The sequence below is a fragment of the Protobothrops mucrosquamatus genome, unplaced genomic scaffold (genome assembly GCF_001527695.2).
Source record: "Protobothrops mucrosquamatus isolate PMUCROS unplaced genomic scaffold, P.Mucros_1.0 scaffold2327, whole genome shotgun sequence".
NCBI lineage: Eukaryota > Metazoa > Chordata > Lepidosauria > Squamata > Viperidae > Protobothrops > Protobothrops mucrosquamatus.
In genome coordinates, this window is record NW_015388410.1 from 169,727 (window position 1) to 193,476 (window position 23,750).

At 37.8% G+C, this 23,750-nt stretch overlaps 2 protein-coding genes across 2 annotated transcripts; both read left to right on the forward strand.

Annotated features, from left to right (window-relative positions):
• Window positions 1-7,039: 7,039 nt before the first annotated feature.
• LOC114923196 (vomeronasal type-2 receptor 26-like) lies at window positions 7,040-12,813 on the forward strand. The gene is made up of 6 exons (XM_029285835.1): window positions 7,040-7,224; window positions 7,912-8,197; window positions 8,843-9,694; window positions 10,919-11,146; window positions 11,697-11,823; window positions 11,915-12,813. The coding sequence occupies exons 1-6, from the start codon at window positions 7,040-7,042 to the stop codon at window positions 12,811-12,813; spliced, it is 2,577 nt and encodes an 858-aa protein (XP_029141668.1).
• A 3,275-nt stretch (window positions 12,814-16,088) lies between these two features.
• LOC114923197 (vomeronasal type-2 receptor 26-like) lies at window positions 16,089-23,750 on the forward strand. The gene is made up of 6 exons (XM_029285836.1): window positions 16,089-16,273; window positions 16,961-17,246; window positions 17,876-18,727; window positions 20,996-21,217; window positions 22,634-22,760; window positions 22,852-23,750. The coding sequence occupies exons 1-6, from the start codon at window positions 16,089-16,091 to the stop codon at window positions 23,748-23,750; spliced, it is 2,571 nt and encodes an 856-aa protein (XP_029141669.1).

Below are 23,750 nucleotides of genomic sequence, written 5' to 3' on the forward strand. Positions count from 1 at the left end.
TATGTTCATTTTTTTTCAGTAACCTAATATTTTACCTCTGCCTTTCTATTAGAATAATTGTTATGTTATTTGTTTCATATTGGCCTACAACTAAAATTTAATTTTTTTTTAAATATTATACGGTACATAAATCTTTTCAATAACATTTTGTTTTATCTTGTTATTATCTTGCTTCCAGGCTGTTCGATTGTAACTACAATAATTCAAATCTAACTTTAGCATGGCTGCAGCAAATATAAAGCTCTTTATAAGATTAGAATTAATTTTTATAGCCGTATACATTCTAGTATTTCTTATATATTTATTAGTAGTCATCTGGCTTATGAGCCGTAAGCAATTAAACTACAATAGTTCTAAATAAATATTGCTGTTTTTTTTTTACAATTATATGTAAATTTTATTTTAGTAATCTGATATTTTGCCTTTACCTCTATGTTGGAATGGTGGCTATGTTATCTGTTTGATGCTGGCCTACAACTAAAGTTGTTTTTTTTAAAAAAAAAGATTGTTTATATTTTCTTTGTTTCAAGAAACATCCTTATGTGTGTTTTGAATATATACGGTTTTTCTCTTTCCTCTGCCCTTTTCTCTCGTTGTCCCTCTCTGGCTGTCTCTGTATTCCAGGTTCATTCTTTTCTGAGAAGAGTCAGATTCAACAACAGTGTTGGTGAGAAGATCTCCTTTGATGAAAATGGAGAACTGATTGGTGGATATGATATTATCAACTGGATCTCATTCCCAAACCAATCCTTTGTTAGGATCAAAGTTGGGATGGTAGATCCCATAGCTCCAGAGTTCTTCAATATTTCTGTAGATTCCATCACGTGGCCAGTAGGCTTTAATCAGGTTAGCTCTTTCAATCTAGATTTTCTTCCTTCCTTTATGTAGCATAAAAATATGTTTATTGTTGAAAGAGAATCATCTCTGAACAAGCCTAAGTACAAATGTTCTATGGAAGGAAAAAAAATATCTGTAAGAATGATTACTTTTGTAATACAGGTAATCGTTGAGTTACGAGTGTAATGGAGCCTGCCCATTCGACCCATAACTCAAAAACTCATGGAAGTGAATCTCGTTTCTCAAACAAGATCACTCCCTTGCTCATTAAAATGCACACAGCTCATTAAGTGAACATGAGATATCCCGTAGCCTCAGATACAGGTTTGACCGGTCTGGAGAAGGTGTCTGGTGCCCAGATCAGGCCACCGGAGGGCCGCAGAAGCACCCCTCGGCCTCAGATCCAGACAGCAGTGGTCTGGAGAGGTCGTCCAGCACCTGGACTGGGCCACTGGAGGGCTTTGGAAGCATCCCTGATCTCAGATCTGGACAGCAGCAGAATGGAGAAGGTGTCTGGCGCCTGGATCGGGCCATCAGAGGGCTGCAGAAGCTTCTTCTGGCCTCAGATCCAGGCAGCAGTGGCCTGGAAAAGGCCTCCGGTGCCTGGATTGAGCCACCGGTGGGCCACAGAAGCGTCCTCCGGCTTTGGTTCCATTCTCTGTTGCAGTGAACAGAGGCCTAAAATACCATGAGATCATGCTAGATCAGTAGTGTGAGATCTCACCCCACAGATGTCGTGTGATCTTGCATTACTTTAGGCCTCCATTCTCTATGAATGCACCAAAGGCCTGGAACAGCCAAAAAAGCAAGGGATTTCAATCTTTGCAGGGTGAATATTGATGGACTGGTGCCTAGGGAGACATGGAGTGAGGGTGGGAAGGGAGGAAATAACCAGGGTAAATGTTGCAGTGCCATTGCTCGTAAGGGTACACAACTGCCATGGTGCTGCAATATTCATAATTTTGGGACTTGCTGGTTAACACTAGGGGGCACTTATCACGTACCTTCAAACAAGCATTAAGTGAACACTCGTAACGCGGAGATTACCTGAAGTTGATTTAAAATATTGTACCCTTTACCTTGGTCCTCTGTTAATTATGGACAATATGTTTGGGGTTTTTAAGTAAAATCTACAATCCAGTGTTCTAAATTTAATCAATCTGGTGACTTCAAAATTCAGAAGCTGAGAAAACAATTGTTATCTAACCAGCACAAAAATTATTTTTCGAGAGTGGTGATGATGATTATAAAAGTCCATAAATGCCAATAAGGGTAGATATTTAATGAATTGTAATTTCAGACCAATTACATCTAAAATGATGTCATCACATTACTTCTGTACTGAATTACTTAGTACATAAATCCATTTTTATGCTACTGATTCCACTATAACAGTCGCTCTCCAAACAATGCTTTCCCCCTCTGTGTCTTAAAATATTCTTCTTCATTCATTGGTAGGCATTACCTCTATCTTTGTGTAATGATCCTTGTGAGACAGGATACAGCAAGGAAAAGTTAGAAGGGGAGTCTTTTTGCTGCTATGCTTGCCGTCTGTGTCCAGAGGGAAAAATATCAAAAAAGAAGGGTAGGAAATTTCCAAATATAATGGGACTAAGCCAAGAGGGTACAGCACTGTAAATAATCCACTGTATCAATTTCACTGTGTTCTTTTTCAGATGTAGATGACTGTTCTCCATGTCCAGAAGATCAATATCCAAATCCTGACAAAAATATGTGCATTCCAAAGCGGATCACCTTTTTGACCTATGAAGAACCCTTGGGGATCAGTCTGACCATTCTTTCACTTTGCTTTTCTTTAATGACAACTTTGGTAATCACAATCTTCATAAAACACAAAGACACTCCCATTGTCAAAGCCAACAACCGGAATCTCACCTACATCCTCCTAGGTTCCCTCCTCCTCTCTTTCCTTTGTGTGTTTTTGTTTCTTGGGAGACCCAACACAATTGTATGTTTCCTCCGACAACCATCTTTTGGCCTCATCTTTTCTGTGGCAGTTTCTTGTGTCTTGGCCAAAACCTTTGTTGTGGTTCTAGCATTCATGGCCACCAAACCTGGTTCCAGATTGAAGAAATGGGTGGGGGGAAGAATGGTCAGTTTTATTCTTCTATCCTGTTCCCTTGTTCAAATGTGTGTTTGTGCTGTGTGGCTGATAACGTCCCCACCATACCCAGATTTTGATGCACACTCAGTGTCTGAAGAACTCATCATGGAGTGCAATGAAGCCTCAATTATGTTCTACTGTGTTTTGGGTTTTATGGGTTTTCTTGCTCTTATTAGCTTCTCTGCTGCTTTTCTAGCTAGGAAGTTACCCGATAGTTTCAACGAAGCCAAATTCATCACCTTCAGCATGTTGGTCTTCTGCAGTGTTTGGCTGTGCTTTATTCCAACCTATCTAAGCACAAGGGGAAAATATATGTTGGCTGTGGAGATCTTCTCCATGATCTCCTCCAGTGCTGGCTTATTGGTGTGCATCTTCCTTCCCAAGTGTTTTATCATTGTGGTGAGACCTGAACTGAATGATAAACATCAGCTCATGAAAAGAAAGTTTTAACAACTCTTTCCATTTTCCTGATATCCTTTATATGTAGATGTTGGAGATTTTCAACACTAGCAGATTTAAAACAGAGAACAATTACAGTAAGATTGGCCTGCTATATTGCCCTGTCCCCTGAGATGTATACAGCTCAGAATGCTTTTTCCTTCTTTAAATGGGGACCATAAAAGCATACAGATAAACAAATATCCCAAAGGTGCTTTTTCACAAAGCAACTGGAATACTTTGCACTACTCAGGTGACCCTGATGACACAGATAAACCTCCAGGTGGCCTCAATGACTGTCTAAAAAATGCAAATGACCAGCTGTCTGCAAGGAGTATAAATTCTTCTATTCCCCACCATCTAGTCAGAGCTGAAGAAGCATCTTGCATGAAAAAGGATCTTTGGGATAACTATTGTATGATCTGGATGACTGAGATAGACAGATAAACAAAAAATAGTACAAATTGATTTATGTACATATTTTGTTGTGTGATAGAAATCTCTGACTAAATATATAGATTAAATATGAATTGTCAATTTGTCTTGAGTGGTCATCTTAATTCATATACAGACTAGAATGTGAAAAAGAAGTGGACTTAAGTACAAATGACTTTTTCATTTAAAAAGTTAGGGCTTGTGAATTGTTTCTGAAGCAAGCAAACATTGTCAGTTTTCTAGATCACATAATGTGTAGGAAATTACCTAAGAGAAATGGGCTAAATTCAAAAGATCTTCCAGCTGGATATATATACCTTCTCTTCAGTAGCAAAGGCCAATGAAATCTCTTCGTTAAACTAGACATTGGCAAAGGCCAATGAAAGGCCAAAAATAATCCAAATAAATTCCATCAAAAGACCAATACATGCTAATATCCAATTTAAATAATGGTCTCTTTCTAGGAAATTCAATCAAGTATGATGACTGTGTAGAACAGCACATTCCATGGTCATAAGCCAAACAGAATACCGAGCACACAATGATTCTAAACGCCAGTTGATGAGATCATTCTGGATATAATTTTCTTGTCAGAGCAATAGTAATGTCATCTGCTGGGAGAATCTGTCATTATCCCCTGTCATGGCCAGACCACATCCTGGTGGCTGTGAGAATTTCCAGTGCTCACCCCTTCTGCAGCAAGGTAGGACCTATTTAAATAGTTCATCCTTGGCAACAGATGGATCTACTTGGGTTTCAGAAGGAACTGGAAGATATCCTAGAGATTCTGTTTCATGGCCCTGTGAAAGCTTTTGTCACAATTGGACAACCCCCTGTGGAGGGTTTTTTCACAAATAGAATCTTAAAGCAGGCAAGACCCTGGACAGGATCATGCCTATACATCCTCTAGTCAATCAGTCCTGAAACTCCCACTGGTGTTCAGAGGAGGTGAGGGTGCTATAAAGGGCCAAAGGATGGTGCAGTGCCACTGGAGGAAAACTAAGAATGATGTTACGTGGTTGCACTGGGTGAAATTATCCAACACCTTGGGATGAGATATCATCAGTTTCTTCAGTTCTAACCAGTTACTTTTTAATGGTTTTAATAATATCTGTTTCATCAGTTCCATCCAACTACTGTAGTCTTCATTTTGCTGGAATTGGGTATGTCTAGTTTAACGAAGAGAAGGACGAGGGGGGACATGATAGCAGTGTTCCAATATCTCAGGGGCTGCCACAAAGAAGAGAGAGTCAAGCTATTTTCCAAAGTGCCTGAAGGCAGGACAAGAAGCAACGGGTGGAAGCTAACCAAAGAGAGAAGCAACCTAGAACTAAGGAGAAACTTCCTGACAGTTAGAACAATTAACCTGTGGAACAACCTGCCTCCAGAAACGGTGAATGCTCCAACACTGGAAGTTTTTAAGAAGAAACTGGACAGCCATTTGTCCAAAATGGTATAGGGTTTCCTGCCTGAGCAGGGGGTTGAACTAGATGACCTCCAAGGTCCTTCCAACTTTATCATTATTATTATTATTATCAGTCCGAAAGCTCAGAAGACTAAACCTCTGATCCTGGTGACCAACCCAGGTTGGAACCTGCAACGTTATCCTGGGACATGTATATTTCCTTCATTTGTGAGAAATTATTTGGTTTGAAGGTTATATATCTCACAGAAAATATGGAAAAGAATATAAATACAAGAATTTCTGAAACAATGGAATTGAAGAAGGATGGACTGGATTTTCTTGGCAAAAGAAATGCTGTGTTTTTAAGGAGAATTTTTCAACAATGGATACTGCAGAGATATTTACAACAGAGACTTATGAACTCCAAAAATGAGATGCAATTAAAAACCTAAGGAAAGATTTCACTATGAAGAACCAAAAGAGAGAATTTGATCCTGGCCAGATCAGAGATAATGATTTGTGGTAGATAAGAAACCATTGTAGACTTTATTGATTTATAATATAAAATACAAAACTACAAAAGAAAATAGTAGGAAAATAGAGGAGGGAGAAGGGAAAGGAAAAGTGTAGGGGAAAGAGGAAAAAGAAAGAAAATGCACTGATTTCCAACTCCCTTTAGTGTAGTAAAATAAGATAATATCATCAAAACTCAACTTTTTACTTTTACTTAATAATAAAAGATAGTCATTTCTATAACAACAAACCTATCGGTAAAACCCAAAACCAAAGTTTTATTTTTTTCCACCTCAAACACAAAGTCCAGAAGCAGTTTCCAAGTAGAAACAAAAAACTTGTGTTTTTTTCTTTAATCAAAGCAGTTAATTTAGCCATCTCTGCAAACTCCATGAACTTTTACAGACTTTCATCAATTATGGGAATCAAACTATCCTTTCATTTTTGTGCATAAAGTAATCTTGTTGCCATCAACATATATAACATCAAAGTTCCATTTTTTTCCCCAAGTCTTTTTCCATGAAACCCAAATGAATAGTTTCTGGTTTTATAATTATATTCAGTGGGAGAATCTTCAGTACTATGTTGTGAATCCTACTGCAATATTTCTTTGCTTTATTACATGTCTACCATAAATGATTAAAAGTCCCTTTTTTACATTTGCAGGCTTTCTACGAATAAATTGTAATAACAAATTGTTAACAGAGGGCCTTGAACTTTAATTTTGCAGTTGTTTAACCTGTTAACTATTTTTTTTCTTACATATATATAATATATCACAGGACAAATGGGTTGAGAATAGAATAGAATAGAATAGAATAGAATAGAATAGAATAGAATAGAATAGAATGTATATATCAATGCCTATATTTACATTTGTATTTTTATTAATGAATATAATGATTTTATTTTTCTCTTGTGACTCATGCTCTCCTGCCTCAGGAGGCCTTCCAATGTTTTGACAATGTTCACATATGTGACAGTTTCACTATCATTATGAAATTAGCCAGTTTCTCTCCTCCAGATCCCATGGGATCCTATGGAAAAAGGAGGAACTGGCCCTGAAGGATGATATTTATTATCCCCATGATATTCCATCAAATTGGCTGGGAGCTCCAGAGCTCCATGAATTGATCTGATAGTATGTTGCTATTTGTATCTGAAGAACATCTCAACAAGACAGGTCAGACAGATCCATGTAAAATATCTTGTGGCAGACAGAGGCATTTGTACACAGAAAGAAGAGATGGAAGATGTTTGTATTCATGGAGCTGCTGTTAATAGCGATGCCTCAAGTGGTGTGCAAGGATTCTAGCCTTCAGTGTGACTTTGAGGAGCCTCTTCCTATTCGTCACACCTATCATCAGATTGGAGACATCAACCTTGCTGGCATTATTTCTGTATTGTTTACATTTTCTGATCCTATTGATTTCAGTCAACATCCTTCTCAGGCACTTCAGGATGGAGCTGTGTAAGTACATCATCAATTTATTGTCAGACACTGGACCATTCTGCTAAATCACACTATGTTTGAAATGTTTTTCTCTACTCACAAAGGCTCCTGAAAAACCACGTTTTAAATAAGATGCCTAGGTTTACATTATGGGAAGTGAAATTTCAGCATCTGCGTAAAGTTGAAAGAGAGGTCAAAAGTCTAATCATAACAAACCACATCTAAATATCTATAACCATAAAGGAATGTATGACTTAATTTATGAGGATGTAACTATAACTAAGATTTGTGGGGAGGGCATATTTCCCCTGATGAATTTTTCGTTTGATATTTCTGGTATCAAAATACAGCAATTTCCTTCTGGATATAAGCCATTCTTAAAAGCTGCAGTTTGATACTGGACCTTTCTCATTTATTTAGAAATAGTGATTCCAATTTCAAGCCAGTGTTTGTTTTGTAAAAGAAATAACTCCAGTTCCTGGAGGGGTATATATGTGCTAGCATTTTGCTTTGCATTTTCCAGGATCCGAGCTGAATAGTAAAGGTGAATGCATCACTAGAGGGAACAGGAGCAGGAAAATGTAGTCCTAATCCTGATATACAGGGCTTTGGTCAGACCCCATTTGGAATACTCTATGTTTTGTATTTAAGGATTGCAGGTACCATGATATAAAACAGACCTTTCTTTGTGTGTTTTTTTTACAGAATATTTTTTCAGACTTACCAGCATGTCCTGGCCTTAGCATTTACTCTAAAAGAGATCAATAAAAATCTGCAGATCCTACCCAATATCACGCTGGGCTTCCATATTTTTAACAGCCATTTTAGTCCAAGCTGGACCTACTTCGCCTCAATGTTACTGCCTTTCACTCAGGGCAAATTCATACCTAACTACAAGTGTGGGGTCCCAAAACTTTTGGCTGCAGTCATTGGGGGACCAGATATCTCTCTTCACATGGCAGCTGTGTTGTGCATCTACAAAGTTCCTCAGGTAAGATGTGCTGAAGATATTCATTATTATATTGCCATACCTCTCCAGAAGTCTCCAGGCTTCTTTATCTAAAAAAAATGGAGCAACTTTCAAGATTCTTAGATATCATTTTTTGCTTGCTAGGATTACCATAACATATGAGTAATTATAACTCTGAACAGACAGTGAGGATATTGGGCATAGAAAAACATTCCCCAATGCCAGAGACGGAATTAAGAGTTGGAAGGGAATTTTGAGGTCTTCTAAACCAACCCCTGCTCAACTAGGAAACTCTACACTATTCTGTACAAATGGCTGTCCAAACACTTCTTAAAAACCTCAAATGGTGGAGCACCCATAACATCTGGAGGCAAGCTATTCAACTGATTAATTGTTCTAAGTTAGTTCTCTTTGTTACGTTTCCATCTAATTGCTTTTTGTCCTGCCTTCAGGTGCTTTGGAGAATAGGTTGGCTTCCTCTTCTTTTATTCTTGTCAACCTCAGTAAATAGAGGGACATCTTGGTTGATATTTCCAAATAAAGACAACTAGTTGCATAATGTTTCAGAATGTCTAAGCTCAAGGGTATCCAGAGACTCAAATGAATGTACACATTTTCAGAGGTTCACTTAGACCTTCACAGTCACTTATGTTTGTCTTCCTGCAGTTGACCTATGGCTCTGCTCCAGCCATGGATAAAGAGACTCAAGCAGTTTTCTTCCAGCAAATGTTTCCAGATGAATACCACGAACATAAGGGCCTCATGCAGCTATTGAAGTACTTAAGATGGATCTGGGTTGGAATTCTTGTAGTAAAGGATGAGAAAGCAGAGAAATTTGTCCAAGAGGTGGTCCCCACCTTTTCACAGTATGGCATTTGCACTGAGTTCATAGAAGAGTTACCAAATATAGATTTCTATAATGATTTTACTGATGTTATGGATGAAGGACAACGTATATACCACGTTCTCATGAACAGCACAGCCAATGTGATAATTGTATATGGTAAAATTCAGACAATGACAGTTCTGAGAAGTTTTCTCCGGTTTTCAGAAGTGGAGGATATACCAAGGAAGCCAAAGATCTGGCTTATAAATGCTCAGACAGATTACACTTCAATGTCCCTTCATAAATCATGGGACGTCTATTTCCTACAAGGTGCTTTATCCTTTGCAGTTCACACAAAAGAAGTTCAAGATTTCCAGGAATTTCTTCACAATCTAAGTCCAAACAATGATCATCATGATCATTTTCGGAAAGATTTCTGGGAGCAGGCATTTGGTTGTTTCTTCCCTACTTCAAAAGCAGAGATATCTGAGACAACTTGTACTGGACAGGAGAGACCTGAGTCTCTTCCTACATCTGTGTTTGAAACACGCATCAGTGGCCAGAGTTACAATATTTACAATGCCGTCTATGCTGTGGCACATGCTTTGCAATCTCTGTATTTATCCAAATCCAGGGGCGCAACAATAGTGAAAGCAGGAAGGAAAGAGTTTCATAATCAAATGTGGTGGCAGGTAAGCCTGTAAGCAAAAACAACCATATCTGTAGGTGTATGGAGATTCTCAGTCATCCAGGTCATGGTTGTCCCAAAGGTGCTTTTTCAAGAGACAACTAGACTTTCTTCTTTTCCTTGAAGACCTCCAAGTGGCCTCAATAACTCTCAGGGAGAGTGCCAATGACCAGATGACTGCAAGGAATATAAATCCTTCCACTCCCCACCATTCAATCAGACCTGAAGAAGCTTCTTGGATGAGAAACAAAACGTCTTCCAAGAAAAATAAAAAAGTCCAGTTGCCTTTTTTAAAAACATCTTTGGACAACCATATCTGTAGTTGTAAACTCTAACAAACAATATTCTTAGGGGGTTTGTCTTTAGATCTAAAAGTGAGATGTAGTAACGGATTAACCAACTAAAATTTTTATAAGCGTATGTTAACATTGCAAATTGAATTCTATAAAATTATAACCGTATCTCTTAGAATATGTTTCTATCGATGAAATTGACAAAATTGCCCAAAACGTTCTTGGTGACACACAATGATTCTTCCAAGCTGCTTTCTTTATTGTTTTGTATCTATAGGCAAAATCTACCATTAGTATCAACAATATATTCTGTGAACTATGAGGAAGGGCCTACATTCCCTTATAGATAATATATTCAAATTTATAAAAAAATAATATGATAAAACATAATGTAACTGGAAAATGTGTGTATATATATATATATAAGTGTATACACACATACACATAAACCTTTTCAACTACATTTTGTTTTATCTTGTTATTACCTTACTTCCAGTCTTTTGGATTGTAACTACAATAATTCATATCTAACTTTAGCATGGCTGCAGCCAGTATAAAGCTCTTTATAAGAATAGTATTAATTTTTATAGCTGTATACCTCCTAGTATTTCTTATATATTTATCAGTAGTCATCTGGCTTAATACCCTTTAGCAATTAAACTACAATAGTTCTAAAAAATTATTGCTGGGATTTTTTTTACAATTATATTTTAATTTTATTATAGTAATCTGATATTTTACCTCTACCTCTATATTGGAATGGTTGCTATGTTATCTGTTTGATACTGGCCTACAACTAAAGTTTTTTTTAAAAAAGTGTTTATATTTTCTTTGTTTCAAGAAACATCCCTATGTATGTTTTGAATATATACAGTTTTTCTCTTTCCTCTGTACATTTCTCTCCTTGTCCCTCTCTGGCTGTCTCTATATTCCAGGTTCATTCTTTTCTGAGAAGTGTCAGATTCAACAACAGTGTTGGTGAGAAGATCTCCTTTGATGAAAATGGAGAACTCATTGGTGGATATGATATTATCAACTGGATCTCATTCCCAAACCAATCCTTTGTTAGGGTCAAAATTGGGATGATAGATCCCACAGCTCCAGAAGACAAGTTCTTCAATATTTCTGTAGATTCCATCACATGGCCAGTAGGTTTTAATCAGGTTAGCTCTTTCAATCTAGATTGGTGTCCCTTCCTTTATGTAGCAAAAAAATAATAATTTATTGTTGAAAGTCTTGGAGCATCATCTCTGAACTAGCTTAAGTACAAATGTTCCACGGAAGTAAGAATGATTACTTTTGTAATAGTTGATATAAAATATTGTACCCTTTACCTTGACCCTCTGTTAATTATAGACAATAGTTTCATGGTTTTTAAGTAAAATCTACAATCCAGTGTTCTAAATTTAATCAATCTGGTGACTTCAAAATTCAGAAGCTGAAAAAACAATTGTTATCTAACCAGCACAAAAATTATTGTTCGAGAGTGGTGATGATGATTATAAAAGTCCATAAATGCCAATAAGGGTAGATATTTAATGAATTGTAATTTCAGACCAATTACATCTAAAATGATGTCATCACATTACTTCTGTACTGAATTACTTAGTACATGAATCCATTTTTATGCTAGTGATTCCACTATAACAGTAGCTCTCCAAGCAATTCTTTCCCCCTCTGTGTCTTAAAATATTCTTCTTCATTCATTGGTAGGCATTACCTCTATCTTTGTGTAATGATCCTTGTGAGACAGGATACAGCAAGAAAAAGTTAGAAGGGGAGTCATTTTGCTGCTATGCTTGCCGTCTGTGTCCAGAGGGAAAAATATCAAAAAAGAAGGGTAGGAAATTTCCAAATATAATGGGACTAAGCCAAGAGGGTACAGCACTGTGAATAATCCACTGTATCAATTCCATTGTGTTCTTTTTCAGATGTAGATGACTGTTCTCTATGTCCAGAAGATCAATATCCAAATCCTGACAAAAATATGTGCATTCCAAAGCGGATCACCTTTTTGACCTATGAAGAACCCTTGGGGATCAGTCTGACCGTTCTTTCACTTTGCTTTTCTTTAATGACAACTTTGGTAATCACAATCTTCATAAAAAACAAAGACACTCCCATTGTCAAAGCCAACAACCGGAATCTCACCTACATCCTCCTAGGTTCCCTCCTCCTCTCTTTCCTTTGTGTGTTTTTGTTTCTTGGGAGACCCAACACAATTGTGTGTTTCCTCCGACAACCATCTTTTGGCCTCATCTTTTCTGTGGCAGTTTCTTGTGTCTTGGCCAAAACCTTTGTTGTGGTTCTAGCATTCATGGCCACCAAACCTGGTTCCAGATTGAGGAAATGGGTGGGGGGGAGAATGGTCAGTTTTATTCTTCTATCCTGTTCCCTTGTTCAAATGTGTATTTGTGCTGCGTGGCTGATAACGTCCCCACCATACCCAGATTTTGATGCACACTCAGTGTCTGAAGAACTCATAATGGAGTGCAATGAAGCCTCGGTTATGTTCTACTGTGTTTTGGGTTTTATGGGTTTTCTTACTCTTATTAGCTTCTCTGCTGCTTTTCTAGCTAGGAAGTTACCCGATAGTTTCAACGAAGCCAAATTCATCACCTTCAGCATGTTGGTCTTCTGCAGTGTTTGGCTGTGCTTTATTCCAACCTATCTAAGCACAAGGGGAAAATATATGTTGGCTGTGGAGATCTTCTCCATGATCTCATCCAGTGCTGGCTTATTGGTGTGCATCTTCCTTCCCAAGTGTTTTATCATTGTGATGAGACCTGAACTGAATGATAAACATCAGCTCATGAAAAGAAAGTTTTAACAACTCTTTCCATTTTCCTGATATCCTTTATATGTAGATGTTGGAGATTTTCAACACTGGCAAATTTAAACCAGAGAACAATTACAGTAAGATTGGCCTTCTATATTGCCCTGTCCTCTGAGATATATACAGCTCAGAATGCTTTTTCCTTCTTTAAATGCGGACCATAAAAGCATACAGATAAACAAATATCCCAAAGGTGCTTTTTCACAAAGCAACTGAAATACTTTGCACTACTCAGGTGACCCTGATGACACAGATAAACCTCCAGGTGGCCTCAAAGACTGTCTAAAAAATGCAAATGACCAGCTGTCTGCAAGGAGTATAAATTCTTCTATTCCCCACCATCTAGTCAGAGCTGAAGAAGCATCTTGCATGAAAAAGGATCTTTGGGATAACTATTGTATGATCTGGATGACTGAGATAGACAGATAAACAAAAAATAGTACAAATTGATTTATGTACATATTTTGTTGTGTGATAGAAATCTCTGACTAAATATATAGATTAAATATGAATTGTCAATTTGTCTTGAGTGGTCATCTTAATTCATATACAGACTAGAATGTGAAAAAGAAGTGGACTTAAGTACAAATGACTTTTTCATTTAAAAAGTTAGGGCTTGTGAATTGTTTCTGAAGCAAGCAAACGTTGTCAGTTTTCTGGATCACATAATGTGTAGGAAATTACCTAAGAGAAATGGGCTAAATTCAGAAGATCTTCCAGCTGGATATATATACCTTCTCTTCAGTAGCAAAGGCCAATGAAATCTCTGGCACAAAAATAATCCAAATAAATTCCATCAAAAGACCAATACATGCTAATATCCAATTTAAATATCCAAAAGACCAATACATGCTAATATCCATTATTTAAATTGGATATTAACATGTATTGGTCTTTTGATTGAATTTCTAGGAAATTCAATCAAGTATGATGACTGCGTAGAACAGCACCTTTCATGGTCTTAAACCAAACAGAATACCGAGCACACAATGATTCTAAATGCCAGTTGATGAGATCATTCTGGATATAATTTTCTTGTCAGAGCAATAGTAATGTCATCTGCTGGGAGAATCTGTCATTATCCCCTGTCATGGCCAGACCACATCCTGGTGGCTGTGAGAATTTCCATGCTCACCCCTTCTGCAGCAAGGTAGGACCTATTTAAATAGTTCATCCTTGGCAACAGATGGATCTACTTGGGTTTCAGAAGGAACTGGAAGATATCCTAGAGATTCTGTTTCATGGCCCTGTGAAAGCTTTTGTCACAATTGGACAACCCCCTGTGGAGGGTTTTTTCACAAATAGAATCAGAAAGCAGGCAAGACCCTGGATAGGACCATGCCTATACATCCTCTAGTCAATCAGTCCTGAAACTCCCATTGGTGTACAGAGGAGGTGAGGGTGCTAAAAAGGGCCAAAGGATGGTGCAGTGCCACTGGAGGAAAACTAAGAATGATGTTACATGGTTGCACTGGGTGAAATTATCCAACACCTTGGGATGAGATATCATCAGTTTCTTCAGTTCTAACCAGTTACTTTTTAATGGTTTTAATAATACCTGTTTCATCAGTTCCATCCAACTACTGTAGTCTTCATTTTGCTGGAATTGGGTATGTCTAGTTTAATGGAGAGAAGGACGAGGGGGGACATGATAGCAGTGTTCCAATATCTCAGGGGCTGCCCCAAAGAAGAGGGAGTCAAGCTATTTTCCAAAGTGCCTGAAGGCAGGACAAGAAGCAATGGGTGGAAACTAACCAAAGAGAGAAACTAAGGAGAAACTAAGGAGAAACTTCCTGACAGTTAGAACTAAGGAGAAACTTTCAACAATGGATACTGCAGAGATATTTACAACAGAGACTTATGAACTCCAAAAATGAGATGCAATTAAAAACCTAAGGAAATATTTCACTATGAAGAACCAAAAGAGAGAATTTGATCCTGGCCAGATCAGAGATAATGATTTGTGGTAGATAAGAAACCATTGTAGACTTTCTTTATTGATTTATAATATAAAATACAAAACTACAAAAGAAAATAGTAGGAAAATAGAGGAGGGAGAAGGGAAAGGAAAAGTGTAGGGGAAAGAGGAAAAAGAAAGAAAATGCACTGATTTCCAACTCCCTTTAGTGTAGTAAAATAAGATAATATCATCAAAACTCAACTTTTTACTTTTACGTAATAATAAATAATAGCCATTTCTATAACAAGAAACCTATCGGTAAAACCCAAAATCAAAGTTTCATTTTTTTCCACCTCAAGCACAAAGTCCAGAAGCAGTTTCCAAGTAGAAACAAAAAAATTGTGTTTTTTTCTTAAATCAAAGCAGTTAATTTAGCCATCTCTGCAAACTCCATGAACTTTTACAGACTTTCATCAATTATGGGAATCAAAGTATCCTTTCATTTTTGTGCATAAAGTAATCTTGTTACCATCAACATATATAACATCAAAGTTCCATTTTTTTCCCAAGTCTTTTTCCATGAAAGCCAAATGAATAGTTTCTCGTTTTATAATTATATTCAGTGGGAGAATCTTCAGTATTATGTTGTGAATCCTACTGCAATATTTCTTTGCTTTATTACATGTCTACCATAAATGATTAAAAGTCTCTTTTTTACATTTGCAGGCTTTCTACGAATAAATTATAATAACAGATTATTAACAGAGGCCTTGAACTTTAATTTTGCAATTGTATAACCTGTTAACTATTTCTTTTCTTACATATATATGATATATGACAGGACAAATGGGTTGAGAATAGAATAGAATAGAATAGAATAGAATAGAATAGAATAGAATAGAATAGAATAGAATAGAATAGAATAGAATGTATCTATTTATCAATGCCTATATTTACATTTTTATTTTTATTAATGAATATAATGATTTTATTTTTCTCTTGTGACTCATGCTTTCCTGCCTCAGGAGGCCTTCCAATGTTTTGACAATGTTCACATATGTGACAGTTTCACTATCATTATGAAATTAGCCAGTTTCTCTCCTCCAGATCCTATGGGATCCCATGGAAAAAGGAGGAACTGGCCCTGAAGGATGATATTTATTATCCCCATGATATTCCATCAAATTGGCTGGTAGCTCCAGAGCTCCATGAATTGATCTGATAGTATGTTGCTATTTGTATCTGAAGAACATCTCAACAAGACAGATCAGACAGATCCATGTAAAATATCTTGTGGCAGACAGAGGCATTTGTACACAGAAAGAAGAGATGGAAGATGTTTGTATTCATGGAGCTGCTGTTAATAGCGATGCCTCAAGTGGTGTGCAAGGATTCTAGCCTTCAGTGTGACTTTGAGGAGCCTCTTCCTATTCGTCACACCTATCATCAGATTGGAGACATCAACCTTGCTGGCATTATTTCTGTATTGTTTACATTTTCTGATCCTATCGATTTCAGTCGTCATCCTTCTCAGGCACTTCAGGATGGATCTGTGTAAGTACATCATCAATTTATTGTCAGACTCTGGACCATTCTGCTAAATCACACTATGTTTGAAATGTTTTTCTCTACTCACAAAGGCTCCTGAAAAACCACGTTTTAAATAAGATGCCTAGGTTTACATTATGGGAAGTGAAATTTCAGCATCTGCGTAAAGTTGAAAGAGAGGTCAAAAGTCTAATCATAACAAATCACATCTAAATATCTATAACCATAAAGGAATGTATGACTTAATTTATGAGGATGTAACTATAACTAAGATTTGGGGGGAGGGCATATTTCCCCTGATGAATTTTTCGTTTGATATTTCCGGTATCAAAATACAGCAATTTCCTTCTGGATATAAGCCATTCTTAAAAGCTGCAGTTTGATACTGGACCTTTCTCATTTATTAAGAAATAGTGATTCCAATTTCAAGCCAGTGTTTGTTTTGTAAAAGAAATAACTCCAGTTCCTGGAGGGGTATATATGTGCTAGCATTTTGCTTTGCATTTTCCAGGATCTGAGCTGAATAGTAAAGGTGAATGCATCACTAGAGGGAACAGGAGCAGGAAAATGTAGTCCTAATCCTGATATACAGGGCTTTGGTCAGACCCCATTTGGAATACTCTATGTTTTGTATTTAAGGATTGCAGGTACCATGATATAAAACAGACCTTTCTTCATGTGTTTTTTTTACAGAATATTTTTTCAGAATTACCAGCATGTCCTGGCCTTAGCATTTACTCTAAAAGAGATCAATAAAAATCTGCAGATCCTACCCAATATCACGCTGGGCTTCCATATTTTTAACAGCCATTTTAGTCCAAGCTGGACCTACTTCGCCTCAATGTTACTGCCTTTCACTCAGGGCAAATTCATACCTAACTACAGGTGTGGGGTCCCAAACCTTTTGGCTGCAGTCATTGGGGGACCGGATATCTCTCTTCACATGGCAGCTGTGTTGAGCATCTACAAAGTTCCTCAGGTAAGATGTGCTGAAGATATTCATTATTATATTGCCATACCTCCCCAGAAATATGTATGCTTCTTTCTCTAAAAACTTTCAAGATTCCTAGATATTATTTTTTGCTTGTTAGGATTACCATAATGTATGAATAATTATAACTCTGAACAGACATTGAGGATATTGGGCATAGAAAAACATTCCCCAAAGCCTGACATTGAATTAAGAGTTGGAAGGGATTTCAGAGGTCTTCTAGACCAACCCCTGTTCAAGCAAGAAACTCTACACTATTCTCTACAAATGGCTGTCCAATCTGTTCTTTAAAACCTCCAGTGATGGATCACCCATAACTTTTGGAGGCAAGTTGTTCCACTGATTAATTGTTCTAAGTTGGTTCTCTCCTTGATAAGTTTCCATCTATTGCTTTTTGTCCTGCCTTCAGGTGCTTTGGAGAATAGGTTGGCTCCCTCTTCTTTTATTCTTGTCAACCTCAGTATATAGAGGGACATCTTGGTTGGAATTTCTAAATAAGGACAACTGCATAATGTTTCAATATATAAGCTCAAAGACACCCAGAGATTCAAATGAATGTACACATTTTCAGAGGTTCACTTAGACCTTCGCATTCACATATGTTTGTCTTCCTGCAGTTGACCTATGGCTCTGCTCCAGCCATGGATAAAGAGACTCAAGCAGTTTTCTTCCAGCAAATGTTTCCAGGTGAATCCCATGAACATAAGGGCCTCATGCAGCTATTGAAATACTTAAGATGGACCTGGGTTGGAATTCTTGTTGTAAAGGATGAGAAAGCAGATAAATTTGTCCAGGAGGTGGTTCCCACCTTTTCAGAGTACGGCATCTGCACTGAGTTCATAGCAGAGTTACCAAAAATAGATTTCTATAATGATTTTACTGGTATTATGGATGAAGGACAACATATATACCACGTTCTCATGAACAGCACAACCAATGTGATAATTGTATATGGTAAAATTCATACCATGACAGATCTGAGAACTTTCCTCCGGTTTTCAGAAGTGGAGGATATACCAAGGAAGCCAAAGATCTGGCTTATAAATGCTCAGACAGATTATACTTCAATGTCCTTTCATAAATCATGGGACGTCCATTTCCTACAAGGTGCTTTATCCTTTGCAGTTCACACAAAAGAAGTCCAAGACTTCCAGGAATTTCTTCACAATCTAAGTCCAAACAATGATCATCATGATCACTTTCGAAAAGATTTCTGGGAACAGGCATTCGGTTGTTTCTTCCCTAATTCAAAAGCAGAGGTGTCTGAGACAACTTGTACTGGACAGGAGAGACTTGAGACTCTTCCTACATCTGTGTTTGAAACACGCATCAGTGGCCAGAGTTACAATATTTACAACGCAGTCTACGCTGTGGCACATGCTTTGCAATCTCTGTATTTATCCAAATCCAGGGACGCAACAATAGTGAAAGCAGGAAGGAAAGAGTTTCACAATCAAGTGTGGTGGCAGGTAAGCCTGTAAGCAGATTAGTTCAGAAACAACCATATCTGTAGGTGTATGGAGATTCTCAATCATCCAGGTCATGGTTGTCCCAAAAGTGCTTTTTCAAGAGACAACTGGACTTTCTTCTTTTCCTTGAAGACCTCGAAGTGGCCTCAATGACTCTCAGGGAGAGTGCCAATGACCAGATGACTGCAAGCAATATAAATACTTCCACTCCACACCATTCAATCAGACCTGAAGAAGCTTCTTGGATTAGAAGTGAAACGTCTTCAAAGAAAAATAAGAAAGTCCAGTTGCCTCTTTTAAAAACACCTTTGGACAACCACATCTGTAGTTGCAAACTCTAACAAACAATATTCTCTAGGGGGATTGATCTTAGGTTTAAAAGTGAGATACAGTAATGGATTAACCAACTGAAATATTTATAAGCTTATGTTAACATTGCAAATTGAATTCTATAAAATTATAACCACATCTCTTAGAGTCAGACTATGCTTCTATCCATGAAATTGACAGAATTGCCCAAAACATTTTTGGTGACACACAGTGACTCTTCCAAGCTGCTTTCTTAATTGTTTTGCATCTATAGGCAAATATTGCAGGACTGAGTACTCTACGTATCAAGAATATATCTGTGAACTATAAGGAAGGGCTATATTCCCTTGTAGATAATATATTCAAATGCATGAGACAATAATAGGATAAAACTGTTATGTTCCAGCCTATAGTCGTCCTTGTTAAAGGCACAAGGACAAAACCCCTGTTGAGAAAAATAGGCTTGAGACTCCAAAAGAAAACAAATCCCTTTTAATATGGGTGACAAATCTGTCAAATAGTCCAGAAACCGAAACAGCAAAACACAAACCAAAGGGAGGAAATTGTCCACACGAAATACAAGGCAAAACAGAAAAGTAATCACCAACAATACTAACAGAACAAGATTCCCACGAAATACTTTGCAACAGTTGCCTTCAGCAACCAGCACCACCCACACATTCCCCTTTTGTAAGTCAGTCCTCAAGGCGTTGCTTCTCAGTGCCTTCTCCTGAGTCGTCCCATAGCCTCTCTCTGGTCTACTCTCCTAGCTTGTCTCCTTTTTCGGGCGTCTCTCATTTTCAACAGCTGTGAGAAATCCGAGTCTGACTCTTCCTCCCTACCCAGCTGCAGCTCATCCTGCACACGATTGGAGGGGCCTGGCTCCTCACTGGAATGTGAGTCTTGTAACTCCTCAGAGCCTCCCTCCACCTCCTCCTCTTCAGATTCCCTGGACTCTGTTGTTGAGAGCACAGTCTGGCTCGGAGTCACGACAAAAACATAATGTAACTGGAAAATGTGTTTGCTTTTGTGTGTATGTGTGTGAGAGAGAGTGTGTGTGTATACATACATAAATACACATCAACCTTTTAAACTACGTTTTGTTTTATCTTGTTATTCTCTTGCTTCCAGTCTGTTGGATTGTAACTGCAATAATACAAATCAAACCTTAGAATGGCTGCAGCAAATTTAAGACTCTTTATAAGTAAGAATAATATTAAACTTTTATAGCCATATGCATCCTTATATTTCTTATGTATTTTATCAGATGTCATCCAGCTTATATCCCTTTAGCAATTAAACTAACTGCTAATTAATTTTTTTGCTGATTTTTTTATTTTGCTATTCTATGTTCATTTTTTTCAGTAACCTAATATTTTACCTCTGCCTCTCTATTAGAATGATTGTTATGTTATTTGTTTCATATTGGCCTACAACTAAAATTTAAAAAAATTTAAAATGTTATACGGTACATAAATCTTTTCAATAACATTTTGTTTTATCTTGTTATTATCTTGCTTCCAGGCTGTTGGATTGTAACTACAATAATTCAAATCTAACTTTAGCATGGCTGCAGCAAATATAAAGCTCTTTATAAGATTAGAATTAATTTTTTATAGCCGTATATCCTAGTATTTCTTATATATTTATCAGTAGTCATCTGGCTTAAGAGCCTTTAGCAATTAAACTACAATAGTTCTAAAAAATTATTGCTAGGGTTTTTTTTTTACAATTATATGTAAATTTTATTTTAGTAATCTGATATTTTACCTCTACCTCTATGTTGGAATGGTTGCTATGTTATCTGTTTGATACTGGCCTACAACTAAAGTTTTTTTTTAAGTGTTTATATTTTCTTTTTTCAAGAAACATCCCTATGTATGTTTTGAATATATGAAGGTTTTTCTTCCCTCTGTACTTTTCTCTCATTGTCCCTCTCTGGCTGTCTCTATATTCCAGGTTCATTCTTTTCTGAGAAGAGTCAGATTCAACAACAGTATTGATGAGAAGATCTCCTTTGATGAAAATGGAGAACTCATTGGTGGATATGATATTATCAACTGGATCTCATTCCCAAACCAATCCTTTATTAGGGTCAAAGTTGGGGTGGTAGATCCCACAGCTCCAGAGTTCTTCAATATTTCTGTAGATTCCATCACGTGGCCAGTAGGCTTTAATCAGGTTAGCTCTTTCAATTTAGATTGGTCACCCTTCCTTTATGAAGTATAAAAATATGTTTATTGTTGAAAGAGAATCATCTCTGAATTAGCCTAAGTACAAATGTTCTATGGAAGGAAAAAAAATATCTGTAAGTATGATTACTTTTGTAATACAGGTAATCGTTGAGTTACGAGTGTAATGGAGCCTGCCCATTCGACTCATAACTCAAAAACTCATGGAAGTGAATCTCGTTTCTCGAACGAGATCACTCCCTTGCTCATTAAAATGCACACAGCTCATTAAGTGAACATGAGATATCCTGCAGCCTCAGATACAGGTTTGACCGGTCTGGAGAAGGTGTCTGGTTCCCCCGGCCTCAGATCCAGACAGCAGTGGCCTGGAGAGGTCGTCCAGCACCTGGACTGGGCCACTGGAGGGCTGTGGAAGCATCCCTGATTTTAGATCTGGGTGGCAGGCGAATGGAGAAGGTATCTGGCACCTGGATCGGGCCATCAGAGGGCTACAGAAGCTTCTCCTGGCCTCAGATCTAGGCAGCAGTGGCCTGGAAAAGGCCTCCGGTGCCTGGATTGAGCCACCGGTGGGCCACAGAAGCATCCTCCGGCTTTGGTTTCATTCTCTGTTGCAGTGAACAGAGGCCTAAAATACCATGAGATCATGCTAGATCAGTAGTGTGAGATCTCACCCCACAGATGTCGTGTGATCTTGCATTACTTTAGGCTTCCATTCTCTATGAATGCACCAAAGGCCTGGAACAGCCAAGAAAGCAAGAGATTTCGATCTTTGCAGGGTGAATATTGATGGACTGATGCCTAGGGAGACTTGGAGCGAGGGTGGGAAGGGAGGAAATAACCAGGGTAAATGTTGCAGTGCCGTTGCTCGTAAGGGTACACAACTGCCGTGGTGCTCCAATATTCATAATTTTGGGACTTGCTGGTTAACACTAGGGGGCGCTTATCCCATACCTTCAAACAAGCATTTAGTGAACACTTGTAACGCGGAGATTACCTGAAGTTGATTTAAAATATTGTACCCTTTACCTTGGTCCTCTGTTAATTATGGACAATATGTTTGGGGTTTTGAAGTAAAAGCTACAATCCAGTGTGCTAGATTTCATGAGTCTGGTGACTTCAAAATTCAGAAGCTGAGAAAACAATTGTTATCTAACCAGCACAAAAATTATTTTTCGAGAGTGGTGATGATGATTATAAAAGTCCATAAATGCCAATAAGGGTAGATATTTAATGAATTGTAATTTCAGACCAATTACATCTAAAATGATGTCATCACATTACTTCTGTACTGAATTACTTAGTACCTAAATCCATTTTTATGCTAGTGATTCCACTATAACAGTCGCTCTCCAAACAATTCTTTCCCCCTCTGTGTCTTAAAATATTCTTCTTCATTCATTGGTAGGCATTACCTCTATCTTTGTGTAATGATCCTTGTGAGACAGGATACAGCAAGGAAAAGTTAGAAGGGGAGTCTTTTTGCTGCTATGCTTGCCGTCTGTGTCCAGAGGGAAAAATATCAAAAAAGAAGGGTAGGAAATTTCCAAATATAATGGGACTAAGCCAAGAGGGTACAGCACTGTGAATAATCCACTGTATCAATTCCATTGTGTTCTTTTTCAGATGTAGATGACTGTTCTCCATGTCCAGAAGATCAATATCCAAATCCTGACAAAAATATGTGCATTCCAAAGCGGATCACCTTTTTGACCTATGAAGAACCCTTGGGGATCAGTCTGACTGTTCTTTCACTTTGCTTTTCTTTAATGACAACTTCGGTAATCACAATCTTCATGAAACACAAAGACACTCCCATTGTCAAAGCCAACAACCGGAATCTCACCTACATCCTCCTAGGTTCCCTCCTCCTCTCTTTCCTTTGTGTGTTTTTGTTTCTTGGGAGACCCAACACAATTGTGTGTCTCCTCCGACAACCAGCTTTTGGCCTCATCTTTTCTGTGGCAGTTTCTTGTGTCTTGGCCAAAACCTTTGTTGTGGTTCTAGCATTCATGGCCACCAAACCTGGTTCCAGATTGAGGAAATGGGTGGGGGGAAGAATGGTCAGCTTTATTCTTCTATCCTGTTCCCTTGTTCAGATGTGTGTTTGTGCTATGTGGCTGATAACGTCCCCACCATACCCAGATTTTGATGCACACTCAGTGTCTGAAGAACTCATCATGGAATGCAATGAAGACTCAGTCATGTTCTACTGTGTTTTGGGCTTTATGGGTTTTCTTGCTCTTGTTAGCTTCTCTGCTGCTTTTCTAGCTAGGAAGTTACCCGATAGTTTCAACGAAGCCAAATTCATCGCCTTCAGCATGTTGGTCTTCTGCAGTGTTTGGCTGTGCTTCATTCCAACCTATCTAAGCACAAGGGGAAAATATATGTTGGCTGTGGAGATCTTCTCCATGATCTCCTCCAGTGCTGGCTTACTGATGTGTATCTTCCTTCCCAAATGTTTTATCATTGTGATGAGACCCGAACTGAATGATAAGCATCAACTCATGAAGAGAAAGTTTTAA

Excerpts from the sequence above, each read along its gene's own strand:
- LOC114923196 (XM_029285835.1), top strand. The coding sequence starts at position 7,040 with ATGCCTCAAGTGGTGTGCAAGGATTCTAGCCTTCAGTGTGACTTTGAG. Across the intron at positions 7,225-7,911 it reads GCACTTCAGGATGGAGCTGT|AATATTTTTTCAGACTTACC; the intron begins GTAAGTACATCA and ends TTTTTTTTACAG. Across the intron at positions 9,695-10,918 it reads ATAATCAAATGTGGTGGCAG|GTTCATTCTTTTCTGAGAAG; the intron begins GTAAGCCTGTAA and ends TCTATATTCCAG.
- LOC114923197 (XM_029285836.1), top strand. The coding sequence starts at position 16,089 with ATGCCTCAAGTGGTGTGCAAGGATTCTAGCCTTCAGTGTGACTTTGAG. Across the intron at positions 16,274-16,960 it reads GCACTTCAGGATGGATCTGT|AATATTTTTTCAGAATTACC; the intron begins GTAAGTACATCA and ends TTTTTTTTACAG. Across the intron at positions 18,728-20,995 it reads ACAATCAAGTGTGGTGGCAG|GTTCATTCTTTTCTGAGAAG; the intron begins GTAAGCCTGTAA and ends TCTATATTCCAG.